Source organism: Muscardinus avellanarius (assembly GCF_963383645.1).
Source record: "Muscardinus avellanarius genome assembly, chromosome: 10".
Lineage (NCBI taxonomy): Eukaryota > Metazoa > Chordata > Mammalia > Rodentia > Gliridae > Muscardinus > Muscardinus avellanarius.
This window is the reverse complement of record NC_137796.1, coordinates 8876869-8896593: the sequence shown is the minus strand read 5'-3', so window position 1 is coordinate 8896593 and position 19725 is coordinate 8876869. Positions and strand designations below refer to the sequence as shown.

The 19725-nt window shown below is 41.9% G+C and overlaps 1 protein-coding gene across 1 annotated transcript in view; it reads left to right on the top strand.

Annotated features, from left to right (window-relative positions):
- The window catches only part of WWOX (WW domain containing oxidoreductase), a gene marked incomplete at both ends in the record, with an annotated part of 987258 nt that overhangs the window by 269164 nt on the left and 698369 nt on the right, over window positions 1-19725 (top strand). The window contains one exon of the mRNA XM_080704229.1: window positions 15689-15874. Coding sequence (XP_080560355.1) covers window positions 15689-15874 — 186 coding nt within the window. The remainder of the gene's footprint in view (window positions 1-15688; window positions 15875-19725) is intronic.

The window sequence follows — 19725 nt, the reverse complement described above, 5'->3', positions numbered from 1 at the left end:
TATGAGGGAACGTGGTGTTCACAGGTACATCCCAGCACTGCGCTCGGCTCTGGCCCTTTTCTTAAGCTTCCCAGGTAGGTCTGACTTACCAGCAGAGGGTGTGTTTTGCCACCACGGCAGAGAGCGCAACAGGGTGAGCTCCATAGTGCAGTTTCCTAAGGACCACATGGCACTGTTCACACAGAAGATGTACGTGGGTACATATCCTATTTCTCTTAACGTGCATTTGATTTGTTTGGTGGGAATGGGGATGGAACCTGTGGGATAGGGGTTTTTTTCTGAGCTACACTCTAGGCCTACTTTGTCTTATTTTTTTAAATTTTGAAATAGGGTCTAAGTTGCTGAGGGCTTCACTCAGTTGCTGAAACTGGCCTCAAACCTGCAACTCTCCTGTCTCAGTCTCCCAAATGTTGGGATTATAGGCATGTGCCACTGTGCCTTGCTACGTGGGTTAATTTTATTTATTTTTTTCTTTTTTTATGATGCTGAGGATTAAGCCCAGAGTCATTCTAACACCAAGCTGTACCACCAGCCCTATTTTATTTTATTTTATTTTATTTTATTTTATTTTATTTTTGTTTTGTTTCAAAACAGGACCTAAATTGCCGAGAGCCTCGCTAAATTGCTGGGGCTGGCTTTGAACTTGGATTCGCTTGTCTCTGCCTCCCATGTACTGGGATTACACCTGGCTCGTGGGTCTTTTTTTTTTTTTTTTTAAGTTAAAATCAGAAGAAACTCTACTTAGCAGAAGTTTTCCAAAGAAGGAGGCTGAGAAATATAGGTGAATTGGTTCCAGTACATTTGAAAATGTCAATGTAGAAGCGAGCGTGGTGGCGCATGCTTGTAATCCCAGCACTTGGGAGGCTGAGATCGCGGAAAGCCTTAGCTACTTAGTGAGGCCCTGTTTCAAAATAAAGAATAAGAAATAGGGCAGGGGGTGTAGCTCGGAGGTCGAATGCCCCTGGGTTCCATCCCCAGACCTGTGAAAAAAAAAAAAAGTAAATATAGGTGGTCCTTGTATCAGGAAAATGGTACCTAAATGACTGTATTGTGGGTAATGGTGCCATAGAGGGCGATTCTATGGGAAAGAAAGAAAGAAAGAAAGAAAGAAAGAAAGAAAGAAAGAAAGAAAGAAAGAAAGAACAGAACAAGGGAGCAGAAACAAGAGAATTAATTATAGGTTTTATAACAACCTCAGCAACTTAGTGAGGCTCTCAGCAGCCTAGGGAGACCTTATGGCCAAACAAAAAATATAAAGGGCTGGGAATGTAGCTTTAAGGTAGAATACCCCTAGATCTAATCAAAGCAAACAAACAAACAGACAAACAACAACAACAAAACACAACCACCACAGGGAACTTGGCAGGTGCAAAGATACAGAGAGATCGCCCAAGTGGTGTCTTATTTAATTTTTCAGGGATTTAGTAATTCAACAAACATCTGTTGCATGTGGGGCCAGGTCCTAGGTGCGGGCGGGCACAAGATGGTGTCAGTTATGTCCTCTGTCCTCCAGAGCCCGCAATTCCATCCCAAGGACCTATTCCACTGTGGCTCTGGGAAAATCAAAAGTCTTGGAGAAGCATCCAGTTCCTCTTCTCGAGCTCCCACCAGTCATAGTTCTCTGCAGCCAGTTTCTTTCCTTTTGTAATATCTGCACTGACTGAGTCATATGGTTCAGTAAACTCCATCTCAGCCTCCCAACTCCATTGCTTTAGGAAGGGAGGATGGTTCATTTGTCACCTGATTTGCCAAGAGACACTCAGTTACCTTATCCTTTCTCCATGTATGGAGCCCTGTTCAAGCCGGGCGTGGTGGCGCACACTTGTAATCCCAGCATTCGGGAGGCTGAGACAGGAGGATCCGGGTTCGCGGCCAGCCTCAGCTACTTAGGGAGGCTCTTTACAACTCAGTGAGACCCTGTTTCAAAATGAAGAATAAAAATAAATTAAAATTAAATTAAAATTAAATAAAAAATAGGGCTGGGGGTGCAGCCTGGAGGTAGATGCCCCTGGGTTCCATCCCCAGTACTGCAATAAACAAACAAACAAATAAAATGAAGCCATGTTTAGCTGAGATTGTGCTTGAGATCCAAACTTCCTTTCTCTCCCCCTTCCCTTCCCATTCCTATGGTGTTTGCCGTTGATTTTCCAGTTTCTTAAATATTCCCAGGAAGCCAGAACACAGGACAATAAAGCGCTTCCATGCAGAGGGCAGGAGAACGGGAGAAACAGCTGGAACCGCAGCGGCCAGGTGTCAGATCTGCGTCTTCTCAGATATCTCGCCCTTTGGACTAAGTGCGTAATTAGCAAATTGATGCGGTTTTGCTTGGAAAAAGGACCAGGAAGAGGATGCGATGCGCTTATGTTTCACATTCCCCTCCCATTTCAGATCAATGAGGTTGGAGATTTGGCTGCTGGGACTGCAGATGATGAGATTTAAAAAAAAAAAAAAATCAAGATAATGGACACAAGGCAAAAATTTTAAGAAAATAACCCAAACAAGAGCGTTTCCATTTTCCGTTAAGTGTATAGTCCTGATGGTTCTGGAATCTACTATCAGAAGTTCTAAATGGTGCATGAAATGAAAAATTCCTGGTGGTCTCCAGGGGATGCAGTCCGTGGCGGGGCTCTACCTCTGGGAATTGTTTTGGGTTATTTTTATCTATTCCAGCTGAAATTAAAAAAAAAAAATTAAAGGTGGTTCGATGGCCTTGACAGCAGAATCCACTTCTGGTTAATTATTAGTTTAATACCTGACGGTGTCCATCAAATTCCTGGCATCTGCAGGATCCTGCGAAATTTAGGAGCACAGCTGATGGCCATTGACCACCCAAGCTGATATTGGTTTTATGTGTGGATATTTCTCTTGTTTTATGTGCTGTCCTTTCTTACCCTGTTTATTCAGGAGGTGTTCTCTCTCTCTTTTTCAATCAATCTCTCTCTCTCTCTCTCTCTCTCTCTCTCTCTCTCTCTCTCTCTCTCTCCCGCCCCAGGGAGTCGAAGTAAGGGCGTGGGAGGCAATACATAGATATGTTCTAAATGTGGAGGAAAAATCTCTACCTATTTTATATCTTTTTTTTTTTTTTTCTCTTGCCTCTAGGAATCAGGCAACTGCTACAAAGAAACCAGCCTGTTTTAATCACCCCTCTTTATCAAGACCAGTGTTAGGCATTTTATTTGTTTATTTTTCCCAATTATCAAACAAGCTGACCATTATCATTCCCTTTTACAGGGACACAGCTGTGACACAGAGAGATTTCTTAACTTTCCTGAGAATCAGAGGCGGCAGACGACCCAAGCTACAAACTGGGTTGTACCTGTCATGTAGATTTTTTTCCCCCTTCCTAGCGTCCTGGAATTGCACCAACCAAAAACATTCCCTTGTGAAAATATACTGATGTAAAAAAAATTTTTTTTCTAGAGATCGTGTTTCTCATTCATTTTTTCAATACAATGACTATTTATCAAGGGCATCTCATGTACAAGGAAGTTGCTCATGATGTCTCTTCTAAAATATGCCCTTAAGCTAGACGTGGTGACACACATCAGCAACCCCAGTACTTGGGAGGCTGAGAGGAAGGATCTCAGGTCCAAGGCCAGCCTCAAGATCTTAGTGATACTCTCAGCAACATAGTGAGACCCTGTTTCAAAGACAAAAAATGAGCCCACCGTGGTGGCGCACGCTTGTAATCCCAGCATTTGGGAGGCTGAGCCAGGAGGATCGCACCTCGTAGGAAGCCTCAGCTACTTAGTGAGGTCCTTTGCAACTCAGTGAGACCCTGTTTCAAAACAAAGAATAAAAAAAAATAAATAGGGCTGGGGGGCGGGTGCAGCTCAGAGGTAGAATGCCCTTGGGTTCCATCCCCAGTACCGCAAAAATAAATAAATAAATGAAAAGATGCCCTTTAGTGCCAACGATATTGTAATGAAGCCTTCCCCAACTTAATGATTTTTGCAAAATTAGTGCTTCAGTGTGCTAGTATTTCATTCTTAACTACTACTAATATTTTAAAACCATCCCGTGAGTATTCACGAAACTGAGTGAGAGAGGCCAGTTGTGCATCTCCCCAAAACATCGCGCTACGTAATTCGTTTTCCAAAGTGTCCTGTGTGGGACCTGAAACCACCCCGAGTTGTACCAGCGGCGGGCACACCGCGGCTGGCAGCTGCGACCGTGGTGGCTTGCTGGGGTGTGGAACACCGGAGCTGGGCTTCATGCCGCCGCGGAGAAGAATCGCTGGCCGCGGTTTGTGCCGACCTCCTTGGAATTCAACTACATCAGCCCTAGATATTTAAACAGGGGGTCCGGCCGGGCGTGGTGGCGCACGCTTGTCATCCCCGTGCTTGGGAGGCGGAGACAGGAGGATCGCGCTGGTTCAGAGCCAGCCACGCTGGCTTAAGAGACCCTGTTTTCAAATAAAAAGTTAAAAAATAGGTCTGGGAGTGTAGCCCGTGGGAGTGTATCCCAGAGGTAGAAGGGCTTCCAGGAACCCCAGTACCACCAAAAAAATAAATAAAATAAAAAATAAATACATAAATAAACAGGGGGTCCTTCCTTGGAATTCTCCAGCAGGATTCTCTCCCCCTCCCCAGCCTTTCTTTTTCTGGGAAGAAAAGCAGCTAAACACCAGGTGCAAGATCGTTTTCTTCTGGGAGCCCAGGCCCTGGGGCCCCTGCCATTGGATTTCAGGATATTTCCAAATAGTATGAATTCTCGTGACTTACTCCAGAAATGGCCCAGATGGTGTGACATTCTGTTCCCAGGAGGAATTGGAGAACATTTCCCCTGACATTCCATTCTACTTACTCATTCTTCTGCTGTCTGAAATGAGATTCCCTCAAAGCTGCAGCCATCTCAGTATGCTGAGGGGCTGTTTATTTAACCTGAGAAACCCGGCCTCAGTTTGCGGGGGCATGTTAACAATCTCATTTACAATCTGTACTGTAACTTAACCCTGTGGCTGTGGCTACTGCTGCACTTAGACTTAAACAAAAATTATATATATATATACATATATACATACATATATATATATGTATTTGTACTGGGGTTGAACCCAGGGGCAGGCTAACTCCGAGCTACACTTCTAGCCCTTTTTATTTTGAAACAGAGTCTCCCTAAGTTGCTGAGATTGGCCTCAAACTTGTCATCTGCCCGTCTCAGCCTCCTAAGTACTGGGATTTCAGGCATGCACTACCATGCCTAAATTGTTCTTAGACTTTTTTGGGGAGATCTGATGAAACCGAAGCACAGTAAGAATGAGCCCGTGGAGAGGGAAAGGTGGAAAATGCCAGAAAGAGGGGCTCGGCAATGGGGGCTCCTGGAGGTTAAAGGAGGAGGGAGGTGGAAGAGAACGTAGGGTTCAGCACGCTAGCAGGATAGATGGCCTTCTGTCCGGTGTATCAGCAGCCTTCTGTGGGGCCCACTTCTGTGTATCGGCACTCTAGCTGGACAGCTCACCTGTATCTAGCTGGACAGCTCACCTGTATCTAGCTGGACAGCTCACCTGTATCTTCATGAAGCTTCTCCCACAGTCACTCCTGGGACAAGAGAATAAGTAAGAACCCACCTACCTTAACTATTATTTATTATTATTATTATTTTTGTACTGAGGATTGAACCAGGGGCATTCTACCTCTGAGCTACAACCTCAGCCCCATTTTTTTATTCTTTATTTTGAAACAGGGTCTCACTCAGTTGCGGAGGGCCTGTCAAGTTGCCGAGGCTGGCTGCGAACCTGTGATCCTCCTGTGTCAGCCCCCCACGTACCGCGATTACAAGCGTGCGCCACCAGGCCCGGCTCTGCCTTAACTATTGAGAGGCTCTTATCTGGCCCATCAGGACCGCACTGGCTGTAGCAGAAGCAGATGCTTTCTAAGCCCCATACTTAGCAGGCTCCGGGAATGCCTGGGGTCCACTGGACAGACATGGAGGGGCTCTCTCCCTGGGGAGAGCCACAGAGGACCTGGAGGTTCCCAGCTACTGAAATCTCCAGTACTGTACGGAGAGGGTGGCCTTCTCTTAACCTCTACTAACCTCACCAGTCAGAATCTACACTAGAAGAAAAAAAAGAAAATCGGTCTCTTAAAGTGCTGACTAACAACCTCAGCTCGGGGCTAGGAATGTGACTATTTTTGTTTCCATTTTATCTTTATAGTTTGAACTTTTCTTTTGATATTGTGTAAATATTCATCATCTCAGACCCTTTTGCATTGCAATGGCTTTTAGTCAAAACTGAGCAAAATGTGCCATTTGAATAATAAAAACCTCATTAAAGCCAGGCTAAAGGAATCCTTTTCCTTTTGTACAAGCCAATTAGGTGTCTTTACAATTAAGAAAAAAAGTCAAGCGCTTTATAGTTTCATATTCCATCAGCCTGTTTTTAATTAATAGAGGTGACATGTTTTTAGGGACCGCGGCACATATTTTGCCTCTGGTGTTGTGCAATTAACATTAATGAAGGGTATTAAAATTGGGTGAGGGAGAAAAAGGTTTCTCCAGGTCCTCTGAGGGTTCGCATCTCCAGGCGCAGTGAGGGCCTTGGCCGGTCCCCTTGTCCCTGAGAAGGTATAAGGAAGAACAAATGTAACTGCAGGAATTGCTTGTACCGAGGTGCACTGCTATGATTCTGAATGTCCAACAGCATCTCGAGACAGGTAAACACTCCAGAGATCAGCTTCAACGAATTTGAATTTCATTTTCTCCCATCGATAAAGGGAAAGGATAGGAGGTTAAGAAAGCAACCGTTATTTACAAACTTTTCCAAAGAAATAGAAGAAGAAGGAATACGTCCTAACTCTCTAACTCACTATGAAGCCAACATTATTTTGATGTCAAAACGAAAGACTCCAAGAGAAAAAAAATAAGGACCAATATCACCTTTGAATAGAGGCAGAAAATCTTCAACAAAATGCCACCAACCTGGATGCAACAATATATAAAAACTGCACAATATGAGTAAGAGGATTGATCCAAGGAAGTCGAAGTTAGTTTAATTGGTCAAAAAGTAATCAAAATAATGTATAATGTCAGAAAAATAAAGAATCATCTCTGAAGAGACATGAGAAAAACGGTTTAGAAAACAGTTCAGCATCCTTTTGTAATAAAAATACTCAACAACCTTGCAGTAAAAGGTTATATTTTCAGTCTGGTACAAGCATCTACAAAAAGCTCATAACCAATCTTTTTATTTCATACTGAAATGTTTTCTCCTAGGATCAGGAAATTCTAGATGATATTCACTGCCATTGCTTCCATTCAGTATTGTTCTGGACATTCTAACAAGTATGGTTATTCAAAAACCAAAACAAACAAAAAGAAGAAACAAAAGTTAGGCTGGGGATGTAGTTCAGTGGTAGAGCACTTGCCTAGCACGTGTAAGGCCCTGGCATCAATCCCCAGCACCGTGAAAGAACAAACAAAAGCCATCTCAGTTGGAAAGAAAAAGTAAAACTTTCTTATACATCAAATAACTTTGTATGTATGAAACCTTAAGAAATCCACTTGAAAAAAAAAACCTACTAAAACTAACAAATGAGTTCAACTACTTTGAGGAGTGAAAGCTCAATATTCAAAAGTCCATTTGTTTCTACAATGAACAATTTTAAAATGAAGTGAAGAAAGCAATCCTGCTTGTAATAACATCAAAAGGAGGAAAATATTTAGACGTAAGTTTAACACAAGATGTGAAAGGCTGTACTTTTAAATCTGTAAGGTACTGTTGAAAGAAGACCTAAGTGAATATAAAGATAGCCAATGTTCATGAATCAGAAGATATCCAATGTTCATGAATCAGAAGACAATATCGTTTAGATATCAATATTCCTTAAATTACCTGTAAATTTAATTCAATCTTTTTCAAAATTCTAGTTGACTTTTTTGGAGAAATTATAAAACTGATTCTTCTTTTTACTGCAGTACTGAGGATGGAACGCAGGGGCACTCTATCTCCAAGCTATACCCACAACCCTATTTTTTATTCTGTATTTTGAAACAGGGTCTCAATAGACTTTGTGTGTGGGGGTGTCTCACTAAGTAGTTGAAGATGGCTGCCAACTTGTGACTCTCTCCTGTTTCAGTCTTCCAAGTACTGGGATTACAAGCATAAACCACCACGCCTGGCCTGTAAAACTAATTCTAAATTTTATATGTTACGGCAAAGGACCTGAATAACCAAACTAAGCTTGAATTTCAAGAACAATTCAGAGGGCTCCCATTCTCCAGTAATACAAACTCTGGTATGGTTATATATATGGACTTATCAATAATAGAATAGAGTTGAAAATACAGAAATGAATCCATGTATGATCAATTGATTTATCACAATAGTACCAAAGTAATTCAATAAAGAAAGAATGGTGTTTTCTGGAAATGGTACTAGAGCAACTGGATGTTCACATGCATAATAATGGAATTCAATGGTATACATTCACCATATCCAAACTTTAGCTAAAAATGGATCATGGACCCAAATATAAAAATCCAAACTCTAAGTCTCTTAGACAGAAACATAGGAATATATTTTTTGTGATACTGGTGCAGACATGCCAATTGATTTTTGACAAAGGGGCCAAAAACATACACTGGAAAAAAGATAGCTTCTTCAACAAATGGTGTTGGCAAAACTGGTTAACCATATGCAGAAAATTGGAAATTAATCCCACTTTCTCACCCTGCACAAAAGTCAACTCAAGATGGATCAAAGACTTGGAAATCAAACCAGAGACCTTGAAGTTCCTTGAAGAGGGCATAGGTCCAACACTGCAACACATAGGCACAGATAAACACTTCCTCAACAAGACCCCAAAGGCACAACAGATTAAAAGGTGAATCAATACATGGAATTGCATGAAACTGAAGAGCTTCTGTTCAGCAAAGGACACTACCAAGAACCTCAGTCGAGAGCCAACAGAATGGGAGAAGATTTTTGCCACCTACCCCTCCGATAGAGGACTAATATCTAGAATATACAGAGAACTCAAGAAACTCAACACTAAGAAAACAAAGCATCCAATAACAAAATGGGCAAACGAACTAAATAGACACTTCACAAAAGAAGAAATTCAAATGGCCAATAAATGCATGAAAAAATGCACAACATCACTGGCAATCAGAGAGATGCAAATCAAAACTACCCTGAGATTTCACCTAAGTCCAACTAGAATGGCCATCATTCAAAACACAAACAACAATAAATGCTGGCGAGTATGTGGAGAAGTGGAAACTCTAAAACATTGTTGGTAGGATTGCAAATTAGTGCAACCACTTTGGAAAACAGTATGGAGAATCCTCAGAAGAATGGGAACAAATCTACCATTTGATCCAGCGATACCACTTCTGGGTATCTACCCAAAAGAAAAGAAACCAAACTACCAAACTAATGCATGTGTATCTATGTTCATAGCTGCACAATTCACCATAGCCAAACTTTGGAACCAGCCAAGATGTCCATCAACAGATGAATGGAGCCGGGCGTGGTGGCGCACGCTTGTAATCCCCGCGCTTGGGAGGCAGAGACAGGAGGATCACGCAGGTTCAAAGCCAGCCGCGCGCGCTGGTTTAGGAGACCCTGTTTCCAAAATGAAAATGTAAAAAATAGGTCTGGGAGTGTAGCCCGGAGGTAGAAGGGCTTCCAGGAACCCCAGTACTACCAAAAAAAAAAAAAAAAACAAAACAAAAAACAGATGAATAGATTACAAAACTGTGGGATATGTACACAATGGAATTTTACTCAGCCATCAAAAAAAACCACTCAATTACATCATTTTCAGGGAAATGGATGGAACTGGAGGACATTATGCTAAGTGAGATTAGTCAGTCACAAAAAATAAGAAATCAGATGCTTTCCCTAATATGTGAGAGTTAGGGAGAAATGGGTCATAGGAGGAACTCTAGATGAAAAAGGAAATCCTATAGAGGAGCAAACAAGACAACCTAAATGAGGGGATGGGAAGGGGGAAGAGGAAAATCTCTAAAACACACAATGTACTTAAACATATTGAAGTCAACCACTAAGCTGAGCAAGGGAGGGAGGGAGGGACGGGGAGGGAATGGGGTGGGAATTGGGTAGGGGTTAAATAAGTGATGTGTACATGTCTGTACACACAAGTTTTTTTACCCCAATATGATGTATGAATATAATGCACCAATAAAAATAGTTTTATAAATACCCCCAAGGCAGAAATGATACAAAATAAAAAAGAATAAACTTGAAATCATAAAAATTAAGTGTTTTGCTGCAAATTATACCATCAAAGTATAAAGGCAACCTAAAGAATGGAAGAAATATTTGCAGAATGTGTGTCTTATAAGGGATTTATAATCTGAATACTTAAAGAACTTTTACAATTCAATACTAAGGATATAAACAACCCACTGACAATGTGGGCACAGTATGTGACTACAAACTTCTTCCAAGAAGATGTACTGTTAGCCAACAGATACATAAAAAAGTGCTTCCCACTCTTAGCCATTATGGAAATGCAAATAAAATTCACAATGAGATGACATTTCATATTCTACAGGATGGCTAAAAAAAAAAAGTTATCTTGAGGATGTGGAGAAATTGGAATCTTGATACATTGCATCCACTTTGGAATATGCTTTGGCATGTCCTCAAAAAGTTAAACCTAAAGCCGGGCGTGGTGGCGCACGCTTGTAATCCCTGCGCTTGGGAGGCTGAGACAGGAGGATCACACAGGTTCGAAGCCAGCCTCAGCTACTTAGTGAGGTGCTCAGCAACTTAGTGAGACCCAGTTTTCAAATAAAATAAAATATAACATAGGTCTGGGAGTATAGCCGAGAGGTAGAAAGCCCCTGGGTTCCACCTCTAGTACCACATACACAAAATAATAATAATAAAATGTTAAACCTAGAGTTACCATAAGAACTAGGAATTCCTCCTCTAAATATATATCATGAGAATATACATCTCCACAATAACTTGTTCATAAATGTTCCAAGAAGCAATATTCACATTAGCCAAAATGTGGGAACAGTTCAAACATCCATCTGGTGAATGGCTAGGTAAGGTGTCATCCATCAAGACAGTGGGATTGGGGGGCATAAAGAGGATTGAAATACTGATCCATGCTAGCACCAGATGAATCATGTAGACATGATGCCGAGTTGAAAGAAGACAGTCACAAAAGACCACATAGGGTATGGTTCTATTTATATGGAGTGTTCAGAAGAGGCAAATCCGTAAAATGGAAAGTATATTAATGGAGGAAAAAGTGTTTAATGACTGTTATTGGAAATGGAGTTTCTTACTGGAGTTTTGACAATGTGGTAACATTAGGGATGTGGTGATGTTTTTGCGATTCTGTGAATATGCTGCAACTCTTGAACCTTGCACTCTAGAAAGGTGAGTTGTATGGTATGCAAATTACATCTCAGTAAAATTTTCCAAGAAATTAATTCATGTTTTTTTATCAAAAAAGCAGGAAAATACCCCAAACCATAAAAGTGAATACAAAATCTGATTATCCACTACCTACCCAGAGCTGACCTTTTTCTGTATTTTCTTTCTTGGTAGTCATATCTATCAAAGTCTTTTTTTTTTTTTTTTTTTTGGGAGGGAGTCTGAATCACCCATACAAAATGTAGATTTCTGCTTTTTCTTCATTTTTGTTTTCAGATGCTGAGGCTCAAACCCAGGGCTTTGCACGTGCTAAGTAAGTGCTCTACCACTGAGCAGAAACTCCAATTCCTGTTTTTTGTTTTTTTTTTAAATTCAATTGAGAAAGTTTGGGAACCCGTGGCTTAATTGTGACTTATGTATCTGTTCCCCTATTGCTGGCTTTTAGCTTGCTTCTATTCCATTTATCCTTTCACTTATGTATGATTATGACTCATTGTTATGCACCAAGTTTCGTATGAGTTTTGAGTATTTCTGTAGGAAAGCATCCTGGGAGTCTATGAATTTCCTAAGGCCGCCATAAATCACGTGGGTTTGAACAACAGAAGCTTAGGCTGTCACAGTTTTGCCAGCTGAAAGTGTAAGACAAGGCGCCTACACTGTTGGTTCCTTCTGAAACCTCAGAGACAGAACCCCTTCCACGCCGCTACCTTTATTTCTAGAGGCGGCCCAGCCCTTGATATTCCTCGGTGTGTATGTGTTAGCACTGCAGTCCCTGTCTGGCTCCACGGCTCCTCCTTTGAAAGTACACTCGCCAATTAAAAAATAAAAAGCATACTTGCCATGGGGCATAGGTTCCACACTGACCCAGGATGACCTCATCGCAATATCCTGAACTTCATTACATTTGAAAAGACCTTTCTCCAAGTAAGGTTACATTCACAGCTTTGCGGTGCACCAATGTTTTGGAATCCATCTTTCTTCCTACTACAGAAGCTGCCAGCAAATTCAGGGGGTAGAAGCGTCCGTGGGAGTGGGCTGCCCCAGGTACAGGGGAGGTGAGGAGGTGCTGTTTGTAGGGAATTCAGAAATGATAAACAACCCTCTAAAAATTGTTTTTGTCCTTTTTTTTTTTTTTTAATCACCATGCACTGGTAATTCCAAACATCATTGCTGATAAAATCCATCCCTCTTTGTCCTGCTCCCCCTCCCCCATCCTCCATTGCAAGACTGAAGCAGGCTTACTGGGTGAAGTCATGTGAGTCTAATTCTCATGTGACATGTTTTTAAGGTAATATCAGGTGTGCAAGAGTATGTATTTTCACCATCTTTACAAAGCTAATAAAAAGAGCATTTGTGGGTGTATTCATTTCGAGTCACCCCCTCATGCCATCTTGGCATGGGGCTGTATTTCTATTTTCTGTATTTCTATCTTTCTGATAAACTTCTTTAAATCTTCCCCCCCAAAAAAAAAGAGTATTTGTGATTACTTGTAATTACATATACACAGAGATAAATGTAATTTGTAAGTAGAAAATATCTTAATTTTTGCTTCTCATGGAATCGAACATGTTAGATCCTCTTATCAGCCGGGCCTGGTGGCGCACTCTTGTAATCCCCGCGCTTGGGAGGCGGAGACAAGGAGGATTGCGCAGGCTCGAAGCCAGCTGCGCTGGCTTTAAGAGACCCTGTTTCCAAATAAAAATATAAAATAGGTCTGGGAGTGTAGCCCTAAGGTAGAAGGGCTTCCAGGAACCCCAGTACCACCAAAAAAAAAAAAAAAAAAGCCTCGTATCAAAAGTAAATCTAACCAAGTGTGGTGGCCCACACCTGTAATCCCAGTACTTGGGAGGCTGAAACAGGAGAATTGCAGGTTCAAGAAAGACCAGCCTTGGCATCCTAATGAGACCCTGTTTTAAGCCCACAAAATTTTTTTTAAAAGGCTGGGGGTGCAGCTCAGAAGAGGTAGAATACCCCTGGGCTCAATCCCCATTACCTCCCCCCATACACACAGAAAATTTAATTTGTAAGTAGAAAATATCATAATTTTTGCTTCTCATAACTGACATGTGACACGTTAAATCCTCTATTGGTTGATTGTAACCAACTTTTATAAATTTTTTTAAATGTCTCTGTCGGTATTTCTGTTGGACTCTTAGAATGTGTTTTTGTATTGATTTGTAAGAACTCTTTACATAAAAATATGTATTCTTTATGTTATTACATATAGCTGACATTTTGTTTCTTTGCTACTTTTTTAAATGGCAAATTATTTTAATTTTATATAGACTTTGTTTCCCTTTATTGAATATCATGCCTTTTTTTTTAATGTATGAGTCTTGGACCACAGTAATAATCCACTATCAGAAGAACAAAAAATCAAATTACTTCAAATAGTAATAGACCTATGGAAAATTTCTATGAAAGGCACATTGAATTTGTTCAAATGAAAATGTAGGAAAGATTGTCTTCACCTATATTGAAAAGAAAAAAATTACTCACACACATTGCTGCGGGATCTGAGCTGGGAAGGGGAAATGAAATGCCAATAATTTCCAACCACTTCACTTGATAGCCCAAAGTCAGAAGCTCAGAGTCTTCAGCAACCTGTAGGAGACCAGGCAAAAACGCCGGTCTTTGAACTCTTAATCCAGTGCTCCTGTAAAATTCAATCTTTCTTTTTTCTCTTTAAGTGTGTTTGCTCTTGCAATGCTTTTTAAAAATGTTTTCTAGAAGAGCATTTATTTGCTTGCATTTTTTTTTCTTATTACAAAGACATGTTAATTTTGTAGATTTTTTTTTTCTTTCTTTTTTTTTTTTTTTTTTGCGGGTCTGGGGATGGAATCCAGGGGCATTTGACCTCCGAGTTACACTCCCTGCCTAATTTTTTATAATTTATTTTGAAACAGGTTCTCACTGAGTTGCGGAGGGCCTCACTAAGTAGCTGGGGCTGTCCACGAACCGCGATCCTCCAGGTCTCAGCCTCCCAAATGCTGGGATCACAAGCGATGATGACGCACTGCACGCTTGTAAACCCTGCATGTGGGAGGCTGAGACGGGAGGATCGCGCAGGTTCGAAGCCAGCCTCAGCTACTTAGTGAGGCTCTCGGCAACTTAGTGAGACCCTGTTTCCAAATAAAATATAAAATAGGTCTGGGAGTATAGCCCGGAGATAGAAATACCCTGGGTTCCACCCCCAGTACCACAAAAAAGAAAAAAGAAAAAGAAAAAAAAAAAGCAGATAAACTCAGGAAGAAAACACTCAGGACATTGGGTCCCTACACCTAACCTCTCAGACCTCTTAACATGTCCCTGTGTCCTTCATTACCATTTTTTCTCTCTCTGGATGTGTCTGCATATACGTGGTTCTACAACATTACTTCTTTATTATATATTTTGCTTTATAATGAATTATAAAACAAAATAAACTTGTTTTAATTTGAATGGGTTCATACGAGTCTACCATGTGGCTGTATTCTATTTCACTTGATGACTTCCCTGTTGTACATTTAGTTCACTTCTATTTGTCACTTTTATGTTGCAATTACAAATGCTGTAGATAGCTTTGAATATATATTTCTTTCCACAAATCTTGTTTGTAAATTAGGGTGATTCTCTTAAAGGCACTTCCTTTATGAGGAGTTAGCATTTCGACTCGCATGAAAGGGTCACTTTTATTGTGCAAAACTGTCTTCTGAAACGAGTCATATGTATACAAAAGAGAGAACTTAAGGACAGGCCTCCACTCACCTATGGCCAGGCTCCGTTTCCAACCCGCAGATTGAATTTGACCTGTAAAAGGGATATAGTCAAACAGCTCCTGGCTGCCTCTTTAGACAAAGCCTCCTCCTCTTGAAGAGTTTAGTTAGCACCTACTAACCTTCATGTCCTTTGCCAGTTTCTTTTTATTAATCGGATATTGATCTTCTGATTCCGTTGGACGTCTGAGGCTCTGATTCTCCTTTTTTCGTCACTGTGGTATATGAAGGGCAATCTGGACTTAAGATGAGGGGCCTCTGAATTGAATGGGTTAAGAAGCACAGAAACCACAGGTGGAGGAACCTGGGTTCCGACGGGGTCACCAGCTGTTGCTGATCAGCCTGGTACTTCCGTGCTGGTGTTTGCAATGAGGCTTCCATTTCCCAGAAGCCTTTTCTCCCCGTGGCCCAGGACAGTTGCCCACTCACCGAGTGATAGGACGCTGCAAGGCGGCCGGACTCGGAAGATAGACACTAACCGGCTACCCCACCCCACCCCGGGACGTGGCTGGTTCTTGGTTTTAGCGTCAGTGTCCACGACATGCTGGTGACTGTTATGTTTGGTTTCCAGCCCTTTGCACGTGCTGGTGTGCAACGCAGCAGTTTTTGCTCTTCCCTGGAGCCTCACGAAGGACGGCCTGGAGACCACGTTCCAGGTGAACCACCTGGGCCACTTCTACCTGGTCCAGCTGCTGCAGGACGTTCTGTGCCGCTCGGCCCCTGCCAGGGTGGTCGTGGTCTCTTCTGAGTCTCACAGGTGAGTTTGCACGTGATATGTTTGACTTGTGACCACCTAACATCCCCCAGAGGCCCTGGTTGTGAAAATTATTCTGATGTGTCATTCCCGTGGCCCATTTAATATATATTTCTAGGTCTTTTGCATGCGTGATTGTGGTGGTGGCTTAGGGAAGAAGTGATTTTTTGGGGGGTCTGTGTCTAGCAATATAGAGCGTTTTTTTTTTTTTTTTTTTTTTTTTTTAACCAGGACACTTCAAGCTCCTTATTGATTTTGCTTAGAGATGGAATAATAATCGATTAAATCTGAATGGCGTGACCTTTATCGATTTGTAATTCAACAACTTCAAAGTCTCACCAAGAAGAGCGCGCCAGTTATTCTAGCCGGAGAAACAATGCAATTAAAGACGGCGAGATGAAATCCAATTGTTTTATAATGAGAAATTAGGGAATTCAATGCAGACATTAGCGGTGTAATTGTAGAGAGGGAAGTACTGTAGTTAGAACATATTAGAAATCTGGCCGTGCCTCTTTTGGTTAAAATTTCAATTAGAACATCAGATGGCACTTCTTTTCTATTACCATTAGGAGAATATTCAATCGACTAAAAAAAGACATTGGAAAATTTCAGCGGATTTTCAGTATATTTGTTTCTGGAGTTGAATAAACAACCATTTCTCTGAAGCGAAGTACTCAGGAAAGACAAAAGACGTGCAGGGCCGGCAAGACTAGATTTAATATTCGTTTGGAGCCTTTTCTTTACCATTTTCTTGGTGTGGGAGTCAGGGGAAGCATTCATTCTCAGCAGAGTAGCTTGAAAAAAAAAAATCAAGTGTAAGGGCCTATTTTTCCCCCCTTCTTCTCTGTCTTAAGCCCTGAAATGTTTTAGTGACCCAGATTGAAGCTTATTTTTTTTAATCATACTTCCATAAAATGTAACCCCGGGGACTTGGGAGAGAGAGACCAGCCAAGGGTTAGCTGGAACCCTTTATCACTCCCAAACACAGGGGCTTACGGTATAAATGATACACTGCGAAGAGATTTACTTTTACCATTTTGAATTTCTTGATGGCCAAAAAAAAAAAAAAAAAAAACGAAGGGAAAAATGCCCGTCATAATCCTCCCCCGTGTGAAAAGACACGGAACATCTCGTAATTAGGTGGTAACAAAATCTGGACGGCCTTATCTTTGCACATCACACCAGGCTTTTCAAAGAAAGTAGAGTGGCCCGTTAAGGAGGCAAGGGAGCCTACCATGGGGCCAGGCAGGAGAGAACGCTCCAGAAATAAATCTGCCAGCCCCAATCGCTTGCCAGATGTGCAGGGCACCACGGGATACGTTTAAATGAGTCGGTATTTAATGGGAGATTACGTGGAATTGGGGGCTGCTGGCTTCCCTGTGTAAATCTGTATCTCAAATGGCATTTCATGTGACGTCTTTGTTCTCTCCTTAACTACCCTGTAATGCCTGCCTACCTTGGAGATCTGAACCTTAAGTTCATTTAAATGACTAATTGGGAAGGAAGGGCCCGGGCCTTCTGATTTAGAACGGTTTCAGTTGGAAGGACTTGGCTGAAACCTGCGGTCGGGCGCCCTTTTAACTGGTGACGGGCTCTGACTTTCCGATTTCCGGTTATTCTTTGCATATTTTGTATTGTTACAAAATGAGAAATCCCTCCAGCCGGATTGTTTATTACGCTTTTGCTGTATTCTTTGGCTGGAGAGTCGCTCAGGCAGTACGTGAAGGCACTCACTCACAACTCAAGGACCCAGCGCCCTGGACCAAGCTGTAAAACACAAGTGTTGATGTCCAATTACCTCCATAAACCTTAGCGGAATCTCTTCGTTGGAGTCAAGACCCCCTGTTAGGGGAAAAATAAAGTCCTATGTTTGCAGAAAATATTACACTAGACTGCCCCAAGGCAAAAATATTTATTAGCCTCCCTGTGTCTTCACTGAATTTTAGTTCCTTGTGTGAGAGTCGGAGTAGGAGAATCGCGTTTCTGCCTATCTAGAACAGATCATATTGAGATGAGAATTTGACTCCCTTGCTGTGAAAATTTTTCAGATAACAATTAAAATGGAACGAAAAAGGTTGAACAAACTCTAAATGGCTGTTGCTGGGTTGTTTGCCAAATCAACACACATGCACGCACACACACACAATTTTCTTATGCAAACTCAATTTTATTCTTTTTTTTTTTTTGGTGGTACTGGGGTTCCTGGAAGCCCTTCTACCTCCAGGCTACACTCCCAGACCCATTTTTACATTTTTTTAATTTGGAAACAGGGTCTCCTAAGCCAGCGCGCGCAGCTGGCTTCGAACCTGCGCAATCCTCCTGTCTCCGTGTCCCAAGCGCGGGGATCATAAGCATGCGCCACCACGCCTGGCTTCCTGCACGTATTTTTAAATCAGTATGATAACATGTATTTTTAGTTCAGCACGATAGCTTAAGTATAATATAATGAAACATATTTGGGAAACCAACCAGCGTGTGTTTTGACATGGAAATACTTGGGCAGGAAGGTGGGGAAGTGAGCAGGTAGGTGTGAGAGCACACGTGGAGAGCGCTGCTCACCGAGCTGGACCTTCAAAAACAAGACAACAAAGAAGCCCACGCAGGAAGAGAACGCTTCCTTCTTCGCTTGTAGAGCTGTTTTTCTGCATCGTACTCCTGGAAATTCAGTTAAAACTGTGCGTGTTTGTAAGACACAGCGAGGCTCTGAGCTCAGATAATTAGACAGAGCCTTTTCATCTGCAGGGATGGTCGGTGGGGCCGACGTTATGGATCAAGACTCATCTGCATTGCAGGGCGTCCAGCCTCCCTGGCTCCCGCCGACAATCATTATTTCCACCAGTAAAAGGCCCCCATAAATTTCCAAATTTCCCGCTAAGTGTTACCGCCTTAGACAATTAAGCTCAGAAGTCGGGGCTCTTCCCATAGTTTGGGGAGTTGGGAAGAAGCAGACAACAATCAGTTTCAAGGGCTCTTGGCCTCTCTCTCGGATGACAGACCCGGCCGTTGGCTTTGTTGCGGCTGCAGAGCAGCGATGCTATTTAACACCAGGAATTGGATGTCACTGACCGAGTCCTGGAGAAGGGATATTTAATTTCCATTAAAATGTGAATTTCATCTGCCCCTATATTGTGTGTGTGTGTGTGTGTGTGTGTGTGTGTGTGTGTGCACGCGTGTGCGCGCCCAACCTGCACTCCCCTTCTAAGGGGAGTACAAGACTCTTTCGTGATTCTAACCTCGCCATTTGCTCTTGGTGTTCCATAACACATGGAGTATCCTCATTATACTTCCTTATTACCCGAGGCCCAGAGTTCATTTAATGATCAAATATAAGGGGTCCTTAAACAAAGATGAGGCCTTCTAGAAAATTCCTTTTGTTTGTTATGATCCAATTATTTTTAAGGGCCGTCTCTACTTTTTTTTTTTTTTTTAAGGAAAGGAAAGAAACAAACAGCTGGCGTTTAACGACTCCGTCAGACCCAATTATAAACCATCAACTAGTTACCTTGATTTGTGTGCGTCCATGTCTTGGGTATACTTAAACACATTCGAATCTGCCAGAACCCGCTCTGCCTCTGTTTACACCTATCTTTTAAACGTGTAAGACTTACCGATGGCACCTCGCCAAGGTTATAACCCCTTTATAATCGTTAATTTTTAATCTGGAAAAGGGTCTTCGAGGGAGCCCGCCTCACCTGTATTCACTTGAATGTTCAAATGGAAATACACAGGATTTCAGCCTTGGCTAAAGTCATCCAGGAAAACCTGTCAAAGGTTAGGAATGCCATGGCGTTCTGTTTCCAAAGGCAGCAGCTCTTGAGTTTAAGATGCTTTCCAATTTAATTGAATTATCCTTG